At 48.7% G+C, this 20,351-nt stretch overlaps 1 protein-coding gene across 2 annotated transcripts; it reads right to left on the bottom strand.

Annotated features, from left to right (window-relative positions):
• Positions 1-12,332: 12,332 nt before the first annotated feature.
• Positions 12,333-17,356, bottom strand: LOC125134514 (DNA-directed RNA polymerase II subunit RPB11-a-like). 2 transcript variants are annotated; one of them, XM_047793907.1, is made up of 3 exons: positions 17,193-17,356; positions 14,565-14,750; positions 12,333-12,919 (listed from the first exon to the last, which is right to left on the bottom strand). In XM_047793907.1, the coding sequence occupies exon 3, from the start codon at positions 12,858-12,860 to the stop codon at positions 12,438-12,440; it is 423 nt and encodes a 140-aa protein (XP_047649863.1). In that variant the 5' UTR covers positions 12,861-12,919; positions 14,565-14,750; positions 17,193-17,356; the 3' UTR covers positions 12,333-12,437. The 2 variants fall into 2 exon arrangements, with proteins under 2 accessions (XP_047649863.1, XP_047649864.1); XM_047793908.1 differs by lacking the exon at positions 17,193-17,356 and having other exon boundaries at positions 14,565-16,668.
• Positions 17,357-20,351: the final 2,995 nt, after the last annotated feature.

Here is a 20,351-nt window from a genome sequence, read left to right on the forward strand (position 1 = left end):
AGAGAAGAGTGTTTCACACCTGTTGTCTTACCAGCCAGCGTGATGGACAGAATTCCTCTCCTGGATGAGCTCTGATGTCAGCCTATAAAAACCTACCTGAAGGCTTGGGCCCAGCAGACTTTCCCTGGGTTCTGAGGCTCCAGGAGGGGGTGGGTGGAAGTTCTTGAACTGCCAGCAGACTTGATTCCATCATAGAAAATCCCCCTTCTCCAGGCTCCTCCATCTCCAATCACTGGTTCTGCGGTCCATTTGGCACCTGGACATGGGGACACTGTCTTAACCAAGGGAGGGAGTGAGGCAGAGGCAGAAGGTGAGGAGCAGAAGCCTGCATCTCTGGTGACCTGCAGACCCCATAACCTGGCCAGACTCCGCCTGGGGAATTAGCCCACCTCGAAAGCACCACCTGTTTTTCTATTAGAAAGTAATACAAGCACATTATAAAAAGTTAGAAAATATGGAAAAGTATAAGGAAGAAAAAATTGTCCATAATCCAACTATTCAAAGCCCCTACTGTATGGTATCTTTTTTCTGCTTTAATCCATAATACTTATATTTGTTTTATCAAGTTTCATTCATATAATAAATCTAATTTCATTTTGATTTTTAAAAATTTCTATTAATATAAGCCTTTTAAAAGTTATTACAAACTTTGTAGACTATTTTATTATTGTCCTTTTTTAACTTTCTGAGTTAAATACTTTTTTTTTTTTTGGTAATTCAGTAATGTAAGTGTTTTAGGCAATGCCATTTTTTTTGGAAAAAGTCTTTTGGGGCAGCAGTGTATTTTTATTAATAGTACTTTCTGGATTTTCTATGTTCTCAATTTATATCTCCTATTAGATTTACAAGTTGATTATTAAGTATTTTAAAAATTTCTAAATGGTGAGCTTTTACTTGTTAAAGATCACTTAAAATGGCCATTATTCAAATTTGTTAATATATCATTCCTCTTTGCTGTATATTTTCAGTTATTAACTACTTAGTTAATATTGTGTTGAATGAACATCTTTGCATGTGAATCTCACTCAATGGAGTGATAAATGCCACTAGGAGGCTAAAATTGATTCCTGAGAGTGAAATAAATCTTATTCTCCCCCCCCCCACTTTTTAGGGCTGCGCTCTTGGCATGTGGAAGTTCCCAGGCTAGGGGTAGAATTGTAGCTACAGCTGCCTGTCTACACCACAGCCACAGCCACAGCAACCAGATCCAAGCCATGTCTGTGACCTATACCACAGCTCACAGCAATGCCAGATCCTTAACCCACCGAGCGAGGCCAGGGATCAAACCTGAGTCCTCATGGATAACAGTCGGGTTCGTTACCACTGAGCCATGATGAAAACTCCTCATTCGTCTAAAATATAAGGCACACATATAAATGTGGTACATAAACAAATATATCTGTGGTATAAAATGGTGAGGGGAGACAAGGGGAAAAATGTCTAAAAATACTATTTAGTAAAGGGCCGATAATAAAAAGGAAAGGTTAAGAGATCCTGCCTTAGGGTAGAGGCCCAGAAATGGAACCACTAACTCTAAGGGCTTGAACACGGTAAGAAGCTTGACACATATTTCCAGTTTGTCTTCTACAAAGGCTGTGCTGCTATATAGTACTTCTAGCAAATATAATTGTTTTATCCTAATGATCCCTTATGGAAAAAAATACCACCTATGAAGTATCCACAAAGAAGAGGCCTTTTATAATCCAATTCTCATTTTGAATATTTAATAATTAATATTGTTAAGAATACAAGCTTTATAATCAAACATATACGAGCTGTGTGACCTTGGGCAAGTCACTTCACCTCTCTGAGTCTCAAATTCTGAACTGGAAATATAAGATTTTAATTTTGTATGAGGGAGGGTTTTTACTTGGAATTAACAGGGATTTAGTCTGACCAGCTTACATACAGAAGAACTTTTCCGATGGAATTTAAGTAGCTCAAAGAATCACTGAGAAGGCTGGATCAAACCAGGCTCAGAAAAAATGCTGGAAACAAGGGAAGAGCCATCTGCTCTACTGCCTCTGGAACAAATTTTTCCCTGTCCCCTTTCTTTACGCCACTTGTTCCTGATGAAAATCTAATGGTTACACTATGTCCCACGCCCATGTCCTGGTTGCCAGGGGAAGGAGAAAGCACGGGTCTGGGCTTTGCTGCCTCTGGTAGGCAGTGCAAGAAACAGAGCCCAAAGCTGGTAGAGGGAGAACTTGCCACACCTGGGAAGGAGGACCAGATGCTGGACCACCAAGGACACAAACGACAGAACGTCTCCAGACATCCTTTACATCCCTTCTGAGGGCCTCTGGGAGGATTCCAAGAGCGGATGCAGGGAGAGTGCTGGCATTTGGGAAGAAGTCACCGAATGGTGGGTCTTTCTATTAAGTAATGATTCTTTGTCGTAATGCAACTCCAGCAAAGCCAGTATCCTCAGGTCAGCCCTACCTCCTCCTCCTCTGATCCAATTCTGGCCATCCTGCACAGGCTAGATCAAGTCCATATTCACGATACAATCCTCACAGACTCAATTTCTCTTCATCCCACCACCCCTTTAATCCACATCCCCTTTCTTCTATTTGGGGCTTAATTACATACGACCTCGTCTTTCTCTGGAATTTTATGCCCTGTGTGTGTCCCTCTCCTACCTGACAAAAGGGGCAGGCCATTTGGCAAATGCAGGTAGCTGGTGGCAGTGTTTAACCTCCCCACCCAAGGGCTCAAGGGCCCGTTTTCTCTGTGACCTCGAGATTGTTACCTCTCCTTGGGTCCAGTGCCAACCCTTGGTGGTGAGCTCTGTGGACAAATATCCATCATATGTCCGCTCGTTCATTCTTCCCACATGTATTGGTTGATTGCACAGGTATAATGATTATGAGGAAAGAGAAAAAGACACCTGTTTTGGGAGAGTCTTCTGTCTATTGTAGGGGGGCTGTATTGTTTCCTGATTGTCTCATAGTTCTGGAGGTCAGCAGTCAGATGGGGCTAACACCAAGATGGGAGCGGAGCTGCATTCCTTCTGGAGGGTTTAGAGACAAATCCATTCCCTTGTCTTTTCTGGATTCTAGAAGCTGCCTGCATACCTTGGCTTGTGGCTCCCTGCCTCAGGGTCTTTAAAACCAGCAAGGATGCATTTCTCTGTCTTCACATCTCCTTCTTATTGACTACAGCAGCCACGACACATTCTTTTGTTTGTCTGTCTTTGTTTAGTTTTTTTTTCTTTGTCTTTTGTTTTTTCAGGGCCGCACCTGCAGCATATGGAGGTTCCCAGGCTAGGGGTGGAATTGGAGCTATAGCCACTGGCCTATGCCATAGCCACAGCAACTCAGGATCCGAGCTGCGTCTGTGACCTACACCACAGCTCACGGCAACACCCGATCCTTAACCCACTGAGCGAGGCCAGGGATCGAACCCGAAAGCTCGTGGTTCCTAGTCAGATTCGTTTCTGCTGCTCCATGATGGGAACTCCCTCACCCCCCCCCCCTTTTTTTAAGGATTCATGTGATTACTCTGGGCCCACTCAGATAAGCAGGCATCCTTGGGAGCTGTTTTTCTGACAAACACAGGTATGTGTACTACTAACTATAGTTCAGTGTCATGAGATGTTCAAATAAAGAACCGTGGGGTTTAGAGGAGAGAGAGGCCACTCTGAATTGGGGAGAGGGGGTAAAGACAGAGGGAAAAAGAATTCATTAGGTCCCTTAGTCATGTTTGACCAGAAAGCTTTATGTAGTGGGGTGAGCAGATACTGAGCACGGGGAGGTCAGATACAGACATGCTTTTCCTTATTTATACTAATTTAAAGGTCTTTTCTCAGCCTCCACTACTTTTCACTCCCTCAGAGCCTCCACTTTAGGGGCTGCAGGCAGCATCTTTTGGATTTAAGCTCAAGGAGTTATGGTCTGGTGGAATGACCTCTTACATCTTGATGAACATCTTTTTTTAAAATTTTTTTTGTCATTTTCTTTTTAGGACCACACCCACAGCATATCGAGGTTCTGAGGCTAGGGGTCGAACTGGAGATAGTGCTGCCAGCCTACACCAGAGCCACAGCCACATGGTATCCAAACCATATCTGTGACCTACACCACAGCTCATGGCAACGCTGGATCCTTAACCCTCTGAGTAAGGCCAGGGATTGAACCCGTATCCTCATGAATATAGTCATATTTGCTGAGCCAAAGCTGGAATTCCCAGATGAGTATCTTTTAAAAGTCAAGTGGGTTTCTCAATTTTCTCTCTTCACTGGAGATTTTTCTCTCCTGATTTTCCAATCTTAATCTTTCTTAATTCTCTGGTTGTAGACAGTATCTATCATCTATCTATTTATCTAGTTATCCAGCTATCAAACCTCTGTCATCTCTTTTACCACCAACCAGGTCCTTAACCTGATCACATTTTCTCTCTTACTTGCTTCCCAGGAATCTCTAAAGACGTATTTCTAAAGCCTGCGCTAGGAGGAGTTCCCGTGTCGTGGCTCAGGGGTTAAATAATCCGATTAGGAACCGTGAGGTTTCGGGTTTGATCCCGGGCCTTGCTTAGTGGGTTAAGGATCCGGCGTTGCCATGAGCTGTGGTATTGGTCGCAGATGAGGCTCAGATCCCACATTGCTGTGGCTCTGGCGTAGGTCTGATTTGACCCCTAGCCTGGGAACCTCCATACGCCACGGGAGCGGCCCTAGAAATGGCAAAAAGACAAATAAATAAATAAAGCCTGCTCTATTTTTGCCACCTTTTCCTGGACCAGGAGACAAGAACTCCCTTATTGCAGACAAATTAGAGAAGAGACCAGTTCCTTCTACTCCAATGTTATCGATCACACCTTCCAGGTGCATCTCAGGGACTTGTCCCTTATGCAGAGCCAGAGCAGAAGGAGGGGCCAAGCCTTGCTGACTCCAAGCTGTGTCTTCTCAGCACCGCAGAGCTCACCCCCTGCTTCCAACAGGAGCTCCACATTAGGACACACACAAACACACACACACACACACACACACACGCGCGCGCGCGCGCGCGCGCACACACACAGAAAATAATGCAATAGATATGTTTCCTAGAGGATGGAGAGACAGACAATTGGAAACTGAGGAAAGCAAGAGACACTGCTGAGGGGCTGGGCTGGGAAGTGGTGGGAACACACAAGTGATGGAACAGTCATTGCACCATCTGGCTCAAGCCAGGTTGCTGCACATACCACAGCTCTTCAACACAGGCCCAGAGCCCCAGGGGTACCTTTCAACTTGATCCATAGCTTCCAGAGCTTGGAGGCCGCATTGTTCGTGTGGTCCGGGGTCACACCCACTGGTGGACCATGTGAGGCCCTTTGGAAAGTCCCAAGTGGTTGCGGACTATCTGAAAATTCCAGCTCTCACAGTAACATTTGAGTGGATAGTGTCCATGTCCTTGGGTACCCGATGCATACCAGCCCCAGCTCCTTTGAGCCTTTTCTGTTTCCTCCCGGAGGCCGGGGGCCTCCACACCAGCCCACATGATGAGCAAGCCCACCAACTCCTTGCCCAGATGGCAGGAGACTGCTTCCTGCTTTCAGTTTGAGGACAGAGATGAGTAGCTGTTTTCAGCTTTGCAGGGAAAGTCCGAGGGGGCAGGGAGAGAGTGGATCCGCCCCAAACCCTCCCGGGCCAGCTTCCCTCTCAGGTGACAAGGAGTAAAGAAGAGAGATGGGAGGCAGTGAGGTCTCGGCCACTCCAGCGACTTAGAGGTTCCCTTCACCCCACTCCGGAGGGCCCTGATCCTTAGGGACAGGGGAGAAATCCATCATTCTTGTTGGGGGAGGTATTCTTTGCCTGTGATAAGCCAGGAGGAAGGACAAGAGAGGGAGCGATGAGAGATCGCTGCCTTCTGAGAATACTGACCATCAGCCGCAAGCCTCCGAGGGAGCTGCCATGGCACCAAGCAGGACAGAAGGTGGCCCAGTGCTCGAGACTGAGGTCCAGCCACAGGGGATGGGAGGAAGCTCCATGAGAATGTGGGCACTGGAGACTGGAGGCAGGCTGGGCGATCGATCCTCTTCAAAGGGGGGGGGGTGTATGGGGGGAGCTGAGCAGAGCAGAGGCAGGGCCAGGGCGGGGTTGGGGGGGCACCCTGGAGGTGTGTGTGGTGCATGGCAGGCCTTGAGGAGCCTGCGGTCAGTAAGTGGCCCCCGCTGTTGGGATGAAATCAGGGGCAAGCCTCTCAGCCTGAGAGGAAAGGGAATAGCAAGATGAGAAGAAATGAAGTGGCAGGAGGGTGAATCCGTCCTAGAAGGACAATGTGACATATTGGAGTGGGGCTGCCATAGTCCAAATTCTGATTATGATTCTTTTTTTCTTTTTCTTTCTTCTTCCTTTTTTGTGTTATTTTTTTAGGGCTGCACTTGCAGCAGATGGAAGTTTCCAGGCTAGGGGCTGAATTGGAGCTGCAGCTGCCCGCCTACATCACAGCTCATGGCAACACTGGATCCTTAACACATTAATCAAGGCCAGAGACTGAACTAGAGTCCTCATAGATACTAGTCCAGTTCATTACTCCTGAGCTACAGCAGGAACTCCCAGATTATGATTCTTTTTTTTTGTCTTTTGTCTTTTTAGGGCTGCACCCACGGCATATGGAGGTTCCCAGGCTAGGGGTCCAATCAGAGCTACAGCTACCAGCCACAGCCACAGCAACTTGGGATCCAAGTTACGTCTGCGACCTACACCCCAGCTCATGGCAATGCTGGATCCTTAACCCACTGAGCGAGGCCAGGGATCGAACCCACAACCTCATGGTTCCCAGTCAGATTCATTAACCACTGAGCCACTACGGGAACTCTCTAGATTATGATTCTTATCAGCTGAGTGAACCTGAACAAACTGCTGGGTGTCTCTCTACTGTGGGTTCCCCACTGATGTGTTATGAGGGTAGCTGTCTTCATTGCATCACCAGAATTTCGTCTGGAGAAGCGCTGTGCTTTGCAGGAAAGCCATGCTGTCCTGTTTGCACAAGATAAGGAGAGCAGCTGGGGGGAGTTGGGGAAGGTGTGAGGCTGGGCTGTGTGTTACCTCCCCTCCTCTCAACTCTTTGAGTCTCCAGCCAAGTTGCTCAGCCTGTGAATGATCTGGTGTGGAGAGAACTTTGGGGACAACCAGCAGAAGGGGTACAGCGCTGTCAGGACTGATGTGGAGCAAAGAAGCAGCATTAGGCTTTGAATGGGGTTAGGGGAGGGGCTCAGCTGACTTCCCCGTTCCAGGCAACAAAGAGGTTAATGAAACCCAGCACCTTGCAGGGCACCTATGAGGAGAAGGGTGGGAATAAAGCCCCCCATCAGCTGCCCGCAGGAAGTCAGAAAATCCCAGACTTACTCTTTAGCCTGGGAAGTCGACTCTCAGGGATGGATGGGACCCTTCTGTCTAGGTTTCAGGTTCAAGGAGGAGCTTTAGGCATGAAAATGAAGCCAAAGTCCACATACTGATCTGGTGCCAGATAGGGTGAGTCAGCTCAAGGATGAGCTGGTGCTGAAGCCCCCACCGCCAGGATGGGGCTGTGGGATAGCTGAGGAAGGGCTGGGCTTTGCCACCTAGAATGGCATCATGGTCTCATCTTTCTTGAATTTGACTGATGATTGAGAAAAAACAAATTATGACTACTCCAAAATGATCTTCAGGTTCCTGTCCTGAAGTCAAACCTCAGCATTTAATAAACAGCTCAGGAATCTCTGTTGCTCTGTTAGCGGCCAACAATGCAAAGTCATGTCTTTTTTCCCTCTGGTTCATTTAGTTTCATTAGTCTTGTTTTCAACTAACCTGCTTCATTTCTTTTAACCTGGTAGCACATCTACGTAAAATACTGAAACAAGCAGAGGTAAAACTTGGGAAGAAGAAGGTGTGAACAATTTTATATGTTTGTAGCATATAAATTTCCAAAAGCTGACCTAGAGAAGTTTAAGGCTTCTTGAGTTTGAAACTTTTTCCTTTGCTACATACCTGCCATAGAAAATTAAAATTACTGACCATTTACAACTTTATCTTTCCTTGAATATAAACAGACACACCCCAAGCACAATTTTCTCCCTCCGGGCGCATTCTGAAAGATGCATCATTCCTTGGAGAGGTGGGTGGAACCCCGCTCTGTCTTTTCTCTGATGCGTTCAGTTCAGGCAGTGGTGGTCCCCTTCCTGGGAGTGGGGAGTTGGAGGGGAGTTGGATATGAGGCCACCAGGTGCCACCAGATGACATACACACAAAAGCACCAGGCTTTGAATTCATGGGGTTGGGGTGGGAGCCTTGTGGGGTTGGGGGTGAACAGTGAAACATCTTCTTTTGGTTAACCCCCCACCCCCATCCCGCCCCTTAGGGTTGGACTCTGTTCTCAGCCTGTGCCCTCCCCTCCCACGTGGTTGTGACGGCTGCGCTGGGTGCGGACCGTTGGCTTCCAATGTGCAGGGCATCCATCTCCGGGCAGGAAGCTCGTTTCTGTTGGAGCTTCGGGAACACTGTCTGGCGCAGGCTGTTTCCCCAGATGCCACCTGGAGACGAGGAACCTGGTGCAGGTGCTTTTTATAGGCGTGCTCCCTGGGGGGGGCGTGGCTTGTGGACAGCCAATGGGAGGATGTGATGTGAAGCGAGGTCCTGCTTCTCATCATCACATCACAAGGAGCTGTGATGTGGCGCGGGCGCATGTCCTCCTGCTCAGAGTCAGGGGGTGGAGGGCTGGCTGAGGGCTGCCTCCAGGGTTCCCAGTCCCCGGGCATCTGAGGGCAGCCCCCAGCGGCGGTGGCAGTGCTAGCTGTGGGAAGTGAAACGCCGGGCAATGGTCACTGAAGGGAGAGGACGTGGACATGAGACAGCCTTGTCCTCTCTGTTACCCGCACGTCTCGACGTGTTTCCAGAAGTCTCTCATTTGTTTCAGCATAGGAACAAACAACCTCAAGTTATATCCGGATGAAGAAACGGCTGACCCAAAGTGAGCCACCTCCAGTTGACTCTGCTCTCTCGTCATCGCAGGACAAGATGGCTCTGGTTAGTGAGGCTTTTCTCTCTCCTTCTTGGAGGAAATTCAGCCGAATTGGGATGAGCGACCTCTGTCGCTGGCTCCTGCGAGTGGCCTGAGGATGGATCTGCCAGCACTCACCTGAGGGCTCCTTCTTCACGACCTCACATCTGGCCTCTGTCTATCTCCTCTTTCGGGGTGCAGTGACAGGTCCTCGTGATCCTCCAGCTTAGCCCTCTACTTTCATTTTAGCAACACTATCCCCTAGTCTCCTCCTCTGTAGCCTTGTTTCGTGTCTCCAGCAAACCTGGATAGAGAAAAACCTACTCTGTGCCTATCACTCTTTCCGGCCTGCAGAGACAAGGATGAACAAGAGGGATGCCATTCATGCCTCTTTGGAGCTCGAGGTCCGGGATGGAATAAATGGGAGATAGCAATGTTATGTTGTGGGTGTTGGTACCCAAGTGCAGGGTGCCGAGGGAATGAGTAAAGGGGATGCCACCCAGGTAGGGGGGCTAGGATGCTTCCAGGAGGAAAGGACACTTCATTCGAGACATAAAGGGAGAGTTGGCATAAGCCAGGAGAGGGACAGCGGAAGAATGCTCCAGACAGCACCAGGAAAGGCTGAGGCAACAAGGAAAAAACTCCTATTATTGAAGAACAGAAGCTCCAAATAGAAAGCTGGAAGAGGGAGGCAGGCCTGGGTGGACAGGCAGAGGCTGGCTTAGCAAGGGTGGGAAGCAGCGGCGGCTCCCTGCCTCGTGCAGGTTCTCCCTCACCCTGGGCTTCTAACCTGACCTCCCCCTGCCTGAAAAGTCTCCTTTCTAGCTAGCTTTCCAGGCTTTCCAGGTGAGGCATTTGCCGTCACAGGCATCATCCCACACCGTCCTTGCCTGTTTCCTGTGAGCAAGCCGAAGGCAGGAATGTGCTGGCAAGGCCTGGCAGAGTAAATGCTGACAATCTGGGGTTGAATGAACCAGGGGACCAGGCCCGTGTCCTCGAGGGATGCCCACGGGCTGGCCTGGCCCCACCAGTGAGCCCACCAGCCTCCCAGGTGAGACGGTCTGGGGTCAGCTGAAGAGGGTCCACAAGAAGGGGAAAGAGGACACAGGGGCAGAGACGGCCAGAGCAGTGAGAGATGGAGAGAAAAGGGAAAGGAAAGAGATTTGTCAGGCTCTGGGAAAGGGAATGCACATGCAGTTTGTACAACTGGAAAAGATCTCAGCAAATTGCCTTCCAGACAAAAGAATACGGGAGAGAAGCAGGGTGCAAGAGAATCACAGGCCACGTCAATGTGAAGAGGCTGCCACCGAGGCTGAGTGATGGTGGCGACTTGGGTCTCAGCCTATCAGATAAGGGTGCAATTCTGAGTCCTCGGAGCAAATCAGAATGGTCAGTCCCTGCTGCAAGACTGTGGTTTGCTTTTATGGCTTTAATTCAGTTGAATTAACCGTAATAACCAGGGCTTCTGTTTGCCTCACTCTCCAATTCAAAAGGGGCTATTTTAGCTGTTGGGCACGAGGCTGCTGAGCTGAAAATCAGAGCTGTGTGCATTCGCTCTCAGTTTTCCCTTGTACTGGAAGGGCAGGCTGATCTTGTAAGAGCTGGATTACAGTAACAGGAATGGAAATGAGTTACACATGGCAGCCAATGTAATGGCTAATTCTGTCGCTTCTCTGCATCTGTGAGCCCCACGGCACTGGCCAGCATGCTGGGTAAAGTGCAGCATTTGGATGCTGGTGCCCCAACTTTCTTTGTTTACTAGCTGTGAGATCCTGAGAAAAACCCTACAGAGGGGCCCGTAATCCATAAAGCAGGAAGGATGGCTGCATCTACTTCTCAGGGTTGTTTGGGGATTCGATGTTACACATACAGCACAAGCCATGGTGTATTCAGCAAGTGCTTAGTAAGTGCTACCAGTGACACACATTTGTGAAAAGTCCACAAAATCCGTCTTGTTCTCAGAGGGGTGAAAACAAGAGTCCTTTGCTGGGACGGTAAAGGCCCTGTCTCCCCTCCTCCCCACCTCATGTTGGTGCTTTTACTCTGAATTCCCAAATAAGTTCTCTTTGCTCCAGGATTAGAAGGGACCTGGCAGAAGTTCCTGCTGTGGTACAGCAGGTTCAAGACCCAGCATTGTCTCTACTGCGGTATGGGTTGGATCCCTAGCCCGGGGACTGCCACATGCCGGCCTATGCCACAGCAATGCCAGATCCAAGCCACATCTGTGACCTACACCACAGCTCACGGCAATGCCAGATCCTTAACCCACTGAGCAAGCCCAGGGCTCAAATCTGCATCCTCACAGAGACATTAGGTCCTAACCTGCTGAGCCACAATGGGAGCTCTGATTTTTTTTCCTTGTGATAAGATCTCTTAAGATCTACTCTTCTAGCAACTTTCAAATATAAAATATAGCGTTATTACCTGCAGTGCAATCCATCCCTAGGACTTATTCATTTTGTAACTGGAAGTTTGTACCTTTTGACTCCCTGGACTCCTTGGTTTCACACCCTTCAGTAAAATCAACCTGCTTTGAACCTCACTGAGGTCCATCCTCAAGCCATCTCCACATCTGACATGTAAAAGCTCTGAACACTGCAAGTTATTTCATATCTCATGACTCGCATGGGACTTTAGAACCAGCATTTGCCCACTTAGAGTGTTGATGAGCTGCTGCAGAATTGTTAACGTGTTTGCTTATAGGATGCTACTCAGGACTCCCAGACCTCCATCAGGGCCATTATATAATTCAAGGAATGCCCCTGAACTACTCCTCTAAAACTGGAAAGTTCTGAATCACCTCTCTTGGACCCCCAGGTTTCAGAAAGGGCCTGCACACCCCTAACAACAACGGCCAGCCTTTCCAGAGCATCCCCAGGCATCGCACCTTGGAGCCCCCATATGGCCCTGTGGGTGGTTCTGCTGGCCTCCCTGTTTGGCAGTGGCTGACACACAGAAAGATTAAGACACTGAGTTGAGCCTGCACCTTTGATCAGCGTAGAGTCAGGACTGGAGGAGGCAGCCTGGTGCGGGGCCTCTGCTCTTTGCCACCTTTCTTTGCTGCCTCACCCTCACGGAGATGTGAATTCCCTGTTTAAACTGGAGAAAAAACAGTATTTTGTGATGGTTCAGAACACAGACTCTGGAGGCAGAATGCCCAAGTTCAAATCCCAGCCCCATCACTTAAGAGCTGTGTGACTTTGGGCAAGTTACTTGGCTTCTCTGTGCTTCAGTTTTCTCATCTGTGAAATGGGGGGAACAATAGTACCTATTTATTTCTTTGGGTTGCTGTGTAGGTAAGTGAAGTCCCACCTGACCCATGTTAGGATTAACTCCTTTTTTTTTTTTTTTTGTTTTTTCCTGCCACATTTATTAGGAAAACAAAACATTCTATGTACAGGACATATCTGTGAATCTGTGCCAGGGGTGAGGGGTTCACTGGAACCTACAGGAGGCCCACGGCTGGAGGAAGTGCTCTCATCCACATGGTGCCTGCAGAAGGGCCAGGGTCAGGGCAGGACCTGGCCAAGCAGGACCCCTTCCCGTCCAACACTCGATTCCTTCTTGCTTGTCTTTGATGGCCACCCGCAATCGCTCTTCCAGCAGGGAGAGCTTGCTGATGAGGTCTGTGATGACATTGAGGAGGGCCTCCTGGGGGGTGTAGTCTGGTGTGGTCTGCACTGGGACAATAATCTTGTGCTCCCAGGGGTGGGGGACTTGGCAGCCAGCAAAAAGCACCTGGGGGTCCTTCAACAGCTGCGATTTAATAACATTTCCTAGCGTGTGGTCTTCCTTGTCGATGGTGAACAAACAGGCATTGGGTGCCTTGGTGTCCTTGTGGATGGTGATCTTTTCATCTTTGAAGAGTAAGAATGACTCAAAGGCAGGAAGGGCGTGCATCCAAGCACCGCAGCCACCTCCAGAGGTGTCGCTGCGGCCGCCACCACCACCTCAGAAACCTATAACCCCAGGATTAACTCATTATTTCGTCTCTCCTGCATGCAGCTAATGCAGCACTAAAGAATCTCACTCTGGAGTTCCTGTTGTGGTGCAGTGGTTACTGAATCTGACTAGGAACCATGAGGTTGCAGGTTCAATCCCTGGCCTTGCTCAGTGCGTTAATGATCCGGCATTGCCGTGAGCTGTGGTGTGGGTGGCAGATGTGGCTCGGATCTGGTGTTGCTGTGGCTGTGGTGTAGGCTGGTGGCTACAGCTCCGATTGGACCTCTAGCCTGGGGACCTCCATATGCCATAGGCGTGGCCCTAGAAAAGATAAAAAGCCAAAAAAAAAAAAAATCTCACTCTGTGTTAGTTGAATAGATTAAGCTCTAGGGGCAAGTCATGATCCCTTTTACAACAGGGGTTAGTGTCATCCTTGTCCAGTAGTGTCTCCCATGGGTTCCGAAGGGTGGCTTTGTTTTTGAATCAAGGGCTTCAAACTTCATAGCACAATAAAATGGAAAGACAGGAAATCACACTTGTTGGCCCTTTTACCACATTCTCAATTCCAAAGAAATTCATTTTACCTTATCACATTCTTACCAGAATGTTTGTGTATTTTAGTTCTAGAGGGGTATCTCTGGGAGGGGGAAAGAGTTAAACTTTTACAGTTAATACTTTAAACCACTTCTAAATACAGGCCTGTTTGGAGAAAAGGTAAAAGAGCATGCAGATGTCTCACTCTGCAAAAGAACCACAGGAAACCTCCTTTGGCAATGTTTTCCCAGGCACTTTAGAGAGATGAAGGTCAAGGTGCAGAGGTGCCACCTTCAGCCTGTTCAGGGGCATGGTGCCCCTGGCATCTCCCCTGATCAGCCTGGTCCCTGCCCCTGGAGCTTCTCTTTCCTGAGCCTTCTAGAGGCTTCATCGTGGGCGCTACATGGGGACTCTGCAGCTTCCACATCACAGGCAGCTCAGGCTCAGTGGAAAGTTTTGAGGGTCACCTATTCTTACATATGCTGGGGGAAAAACCCTTGAAAATGACAGGAAAGGCCATCCTTTCTCAATACACAGAAATTATATTATGACTCCTGGAAATTGCAACAAGAAAACAGAACAAAGGAAAAAAACATCAACATTTCATTCTGTCTTGAAAATTCAAGTACGGAGGGATGATATATTCTGGCGGCTTTGTGTTTCTCCTGGGGCTGACTCTGACTAGATCTGCAGTTCTCAAGGACTTTCTGGATGGCCATGGCAGCCACTGGCATTGGGGGTCGGTGTGGCCAGGGCTCTTGCATCCTGGGGTGGCGGGGACGTGACACACAAGCAGAGGGGCGTGTGCTGTGGTTGTGCCCATGGGCAGGCAGCCTACTGGCCTGTGCTCTAGAACAGCTGCCAGTTCACCCCCTACTTGTGGGGCTTCGGGCAAGGAACTGATTCTCTCTGCCTCAGTTCCTTGGCTGTAAATGGTGAGAATACTGGCCTCCCAGTCACAGGGTTGCTGTGAGCATTAAATGAGTGAGGACGGGCAATGTGTTTAATGCCTTGGACATAACAGCTAATCACTGTGTTGTTTATTATTGCTGAGTTCCAGTCCCAGTTGTGCAACCAACCTCTTTTAGTCTTCACTTCCTTCTTATAAAATAAAGTAAAAATACTTACCTTGGGGCCATTAAAGTTTAAATGAAATAGTGTACAAAGTGGTGTTTATTGAGTTGGATTTGATAAATGGCAGCTTTCCCAGGAAGGACTTTTTTTTTTTTTTTTTTTCCCTTGAGTCCTCTGCACTTTCTTAGATTCTCCATGACATCTTTACAAACGCAAATCCGGTAACTCTCCCCGGCTTCCCTGAGGAGACAAGGTGTGATCTTGGTTCAGAATGGCACGAATTGAAGTGGCAGTGAGGAAGGAGGGCAGCCCTCCAGCTGAATAGAAATGGAAACGCCCTGGAAGGAAACACTGAGAAAGTTGCATGCGATTCTGGGCACTGTTCTAAGCACACACTAATTTATTTCAAACTCAGAAACCCTTTGAGCTAGAACTATTATAATTTCTATTTGCAACTGTGATCCTTGAGCAGAAGCAGGGTTCAGACCTCCAGGCATTTGGCTGTGGTGTATGTGTGTCCAGAGCCCGCAGCCCTGGCCTTGAAGAGGTGCTCTCGGAGGAGAGAGGAGAGGTTGGTTAGAGTGCTGTGAACACCAGGCTCACCTTTGATTTAAAACAATTTCTTTAAGGAAACGCCAGTCCAGTTATTCTTTGTCACCAAAGCAGCTGCAATCTCTTGTCCTGCATGTCCTCATAATCGTTTCTCCCACTTCCTCTCTCCCCTTCCCCTGGCCTCCTCATGGACACGGATGCAGACAAAGGAGGCCAGAAAACTCCAGTGACTGCACACAGTGTCCTTCTCTGGGTCACTCGATCACAAGGTCAGCACAACAAACACCCCCCTGCAAGGACTGTCCCTGGGAAGTGGGGGGAGGAGAGGCATGCAGGGCGGTGTATCTGTCTCCTACGGAGGCCAGCCTGGGGAGGCTGCTGATTAGAGGCGGAGCATTCTGGGGAGGGCAGGGGTGAGGCAGAGGAGAAGATGGGAGCTCAGCGGCACACCGCATTTGGGCATTTTAGAAGAGTCCCCAGGAGGCTGTAACTGGAATGTGCTTTGGCACCTCCAATGGCTAATGATCACTGCACACCTTGTTACCTTATTTCGGTAAGAACTAGCATGTGAATCGATCACCCTAACACGCATTATTTTTCAAGCCACGAATGTTAGAAATACAATCCTGATTGTTAATGCTACTGTTTGAGGGGAGGTGGGGAAAGATTAGCCAGCCTCTGAATCACCCACATGTAGTACATTCCATGGTGTAACTGGAAGATCTTATGTTCGTTTTCCCAACCAGAGATAACTTCAAGCATCATCATTTGTGTAACACCTAGTTTATAAATTATCTTACATACTTTACTAGGCTATTAAAAAATTCTGTTTCAGATTAAAAACCCTCTCAAAATAAAATCTAAATATCTTTCTTCCTGGGCACATCTTTCACAGGAAGAGTGGAACTTTCTTTTCTCCCTTTATTGAAAGATTATATGGCTCTCAGGAAAAGAAAGCCACTGATGTTAGGTAGCTAAGGGCAAAGATTTAGGTTGAAGAAAAACTTGGGAAGATCTGCCTACTTGGGAAATGAAGAGAGTTTTATTTCTTAGAGGATTTATGAATTTACGTTTCCTCCAAAAGACAAATGACCCAGGAACACTTTTTTTTCTCCCCAGCACTAACTCTAATCAATTACCTTTGTTACTAAAGAAATAAATAAACTCGAAAGAGTTAACAGTTAAAATGCACCGGATCCTAGTGTTTGGGGTTATCTGAAACTTTTTGTTGGGGGCGGGTAGGGGGCGTCCATTCTAGAGCTGAGCTTTAGCGGATCCCCTGTTATGGAGTTATTTTTCCTTTTGCCAGGAGTCTTGATCCACATGAGACAACTCACACAGGCTTAGAAGAATCACAGCATGTCAGGGCTGGAGGGCCCTTGAAAACGTCCCAGGCCAATGCCCCGCTTTACAGTTGGGACTTGGAAGGGCAGAGAGTGGGAACGAACGACTCTACTCTCCTGGCATTACCCAGCGGGGGCTGCCCAGGGTTCTGGGGTCGAATCCGACCCGGGGCTCACACAGCCGTTCTCTGCTCCCGACCCTCTCAGTCTTTGGCGACAGAACCCCTTTCTGCTCCGTCTGCAACCCAGCCCCCCCATATCAAACCAGGGGTGCGGACGTGTGAAACATTTCCACACTGGACCGGCTCGCGTTCAGGCTACTCCGCGCCGGGCTCGGCGAGCGCGGCGGGGCGACGCCGGCCGGGGCGGCCCGGCTCCGGCGGGGCGGCCCCGGCCGCGGCGCGCCAGGCTCTCGGGGGTCAAGTCCAGGTTGCGGCGCAGGAAGGCGGCGGGGGAGGGGCGGCCCGGCCGCGCCCCCACCTCCTCTCCCCTGCGCGGTGAGCGGAATGTTGGGACCGTTCCACCGGCGTGGTATGTCTGCATAAACATCATTAGCCTCCCGAGGCGGCACGTTGTGCATTTTCAATTTCGCCCTACGAACTGCGGCCTCCCAGAGTTGGAGAAGAGGCTGGAGACCTCGCCTCTCCGCTTTTCTGTTGTATCCCCGGCGCCCGCTTCCCGGACACCAAAGAGAGGGGAGCGCCCAAGCGTGAGGTCCCGGCTGGATTCTTAACGCACCTCATTTGTGATGTTATCGTTGGCTCCGGAGGAAATCTTTTCTACTCACCTGAAACTGACAAAACGTAGCTTCAAATTAGGGTTTACTTTTTAATCTCCTGAGGGGCGAGCACGGAGCAGAATCATCTGGCGCCTCTGTCTTTGGCAGCACAAGCCCTGGCAAGTGGCAAAGGCTGGACCTCAGTCCCCGGCCGCCTGGAGGTCGGCGTGCTCCGCCCTACTCCTTTACTGGCCTCCACGTGTCCACCCTCACCTGTGTCCCTGCCATCGTCCTTCAGGCCAGCCCACTCCCTCCTCCTCCCTGCCTCGCTGATTTCTCAGAGCACAGGCCGAATTCGGAACCTCCTTTCAAATCCACTACCCTAAAAATATCTACCTCAGCATCCTTAAATCCTCTGCTTTTCCCACTTTGATGGGAAGCGCATCATCCTCCCGCTTAGGGTAAGAAACCTCAGAGCGGAGGAGACTTCCTTCGGGGTTCGTATTTTAAGGCAGATCATACATGATGGAGATAAAATCCCCATGGCAGTTTTGACTTTAAACATGAGGCGAGTTAACAAGGAAAGCAGCAATAAATTCAGCCCAGGGCACGACCCAGCACTAAATTGTCTCTTACAGTGTCCAGATTTCTGGCTAAGTTGTCAACCTGACATCCCCTTTCCCTGCTCAGCCTCTTCAATTCTCCTTTCAGGTTGTGCTGTTGTTTTGTTGGTTCGCTTTTGTGTCACTGCCAAGTTATCTCTGCCGTCATTTTCCCCACCTCCACCTCATTTTCGGACTCTGTTTTCCAAGTTCCTTAAGCATGACCAGGGTAATACACCCACAGCCTCCCTACTCAATCCCTCAAGTTGCTTCCCTGGTAGACGTTTTGAAACAAGCTCATGTCAGAACGTTTTGTTCAGTCTCTCCACATATAAGCGGGTGAAAGATGGAAGGACTTGGTATTTGCTGGAAATGAAAACACGGGAGCTGCTGGCACTGACACCAGAATGTTCTTCTTGTTCTTTGCACAAGGTGATCGTGTATCCTTCACATTCTGGGTAAGAACAGCCAATGAGAACAGGTTGCCCCCAACTGGAGCCCCACAGTACGGGGAGGGTTAACCCAGAAGCCCTTAATGTGCCTGAGTAAATAGTCCGGGGAAGGATTAGACCATGTTAGACTAATAGGCTGATCATACTGATAAAGTTTTCCCAAAGATTCTTTCCACTTTATAATTAACAGTTACTTTTCTTCAAAGACAATTGGGTAAATGGTGTTGGTTTTAGGGCTTGGAACCCTCCATTCAGATAGCTACACAACAAGCCTGCAGTACCCATGGTATTATCTTTCCTGCTCCTGTTAGAAGGAAACCACGATATCATGACACACACATCATGCAGTATTTTCCTCTTGATGTTCTACGAGTCAAAATCAGGGAGATCAAAAGCTGTCAGCACACTGAATAAGCTTCTTAGAATAAAGTGTCCACAAGGCAGACAACTCCAGCTGCCCACTGGGCAGTGTAAGAAGGGATGGGCAAAGGAGGATTTTCCTCAGCACATGAAAATCGCTCAGAGCCCATCTCTGCTGGTGGTGTCAATTGTCCTCTGCTTCTTGCTCAGCCATAATGATAATAAATAACAATAATAATCATATTAAAACTGCTAACTCTTACTGGACATGTATGATAGGCCAGGCCCTATGCTGAAGGCCTGCTTACATGATCTCATTTAATCCTCACAACACTTCAGTGAGCTGGGCCCCTGTTATCCCCAATTTTATAGATGAAGAAATGAAGTCAGAAAGGGGTTATGTCCCTTGCCCAGGGCCACACAGCAAAGAAACAGAAATGAATTTAGAGCAGCACTTTGAACTCCTACACTCTCCTGCCTCTCGTATGTCTTCACACGGAAAAGTCAGTGGCAAAACCAATTGAGGCGTTTCATAAGATCTGATGGTTGTACAACTATAAATATAGTAAAATTCATTGAAGTTAAAAAAAGACATTTCATAAGATCTATTAAATAATTTGGAGAAAAGCTACTAGGAAGGGGATATTTGGTATGAACTCGGCACCCCAGCCTCAAAATGGCCCCTCATTTAGATAGGTTACATCACCTCCAATTTGAGGAAGGGACAAAGAAACTCAAAGAAGGGGAGTAAGTTTGTTAAGGTCTGGGCTTTTCCTCTGCACACCAGCTTATGCCCATGTGTGGGTACATACGTGCGTGTGTGTAGGAAGGAGGGAAACAGACAAGTCCACTTAGGATGAGTAGCAAGAAATGAAGTCTTTTCTTTACTTTTTAAATATTTATTTATTTATTTAGTCTTTTTGCCTTTTCTAGGGCCGCTCCCGCGGCATATGGAGGTTCCCAGGCTAGGGGTCGAATCGGAGCTGTAGCCCCCAGCCTACGTCACGGCCACAGCAATGCGGGATCCAAGCCGCATCTGCAACCTACACCATAGCTCATGACACCGGATCCTTAACCCACTGAGTGAGGCCAGGGATCTAACCCTGAACCTCATGGTTCCCAGTTGGATTCGTTAACCACTGAGCCATGATGGGAACTCCACGTCTTTTCTTTAATAATCTGTCATCCTCCTTAAACTCATATCAAGTGACTGCAGCCGCTGGGGTGTCCCTGAAAAAGGAGAGATGGGGTGGGTAGGAATGAATGTGGTGAGCCTCAGGGGACAGGGGCTCTGGGGACTGTCCCTGAGGACAGATAAAGTCTGGATGGTGGCAGCTGAAGGGGCACAGGCTTGGCAAAAGGCTGGACTCTCAATCAGCATGGAATAGCACCACTTGTAGGCACCAGACAATGTCCTTTCTAAATCCTACCCCCACACCCAGACAGCAGCATGTAGCTCTAGGTCTTGACTGTTGAGAAGAATTTTCGCTAAGATAGGCCCATGTGAATCAACCTCAAGTTCAGAGTCCTGCTCTCCCTGCAAGGGACTTAACCCCACAGAGGAGAACTGTTCCGCATGCCAGGCTCATCTGTCTTGTTTGCTTGTCAGAGCCTCGCAGAAGCTCAGGGTGAAGAAATGTCCTGTTCCAACCTTCAAACAACAGAGAGCGTTTCTTCAGCCACCTTCACCACCTCAAGCTGTGGTGCAGTTGCAGAGAAACCTGACAAGTTCCTTCAAAACTGGAAACAGGAAGCGGCCACACATGAAATTTTGGACTCCTGAATGTGAGTTAATACATCAAGCAGCTGTACTG

Source organism: Phacochoerus africanus, chromosome 8 (genome assembly GCF_016906955.1).
Source record: "Phacochoerus africanus isolate WHEZ1 chromosome 8, ROS_Pafr_v1, whole genome shotgun sequence".
Taxonomy (NCBI): Eukaryota; Metazoa; Chordata; class Mammalia; order Artiodactyla; family Suidae; genus Phacochoerus; species Phacochoerus africanus.

Coding starts and splice junctions, on each gene's coding strand:
- LOC125134514 (XM_047793907.1), bottom strand. CDS start 12,860: ATGCACGCCCTTCCTGCCTTTGAGTCATTCTTACTCTTCAAAGATGAA.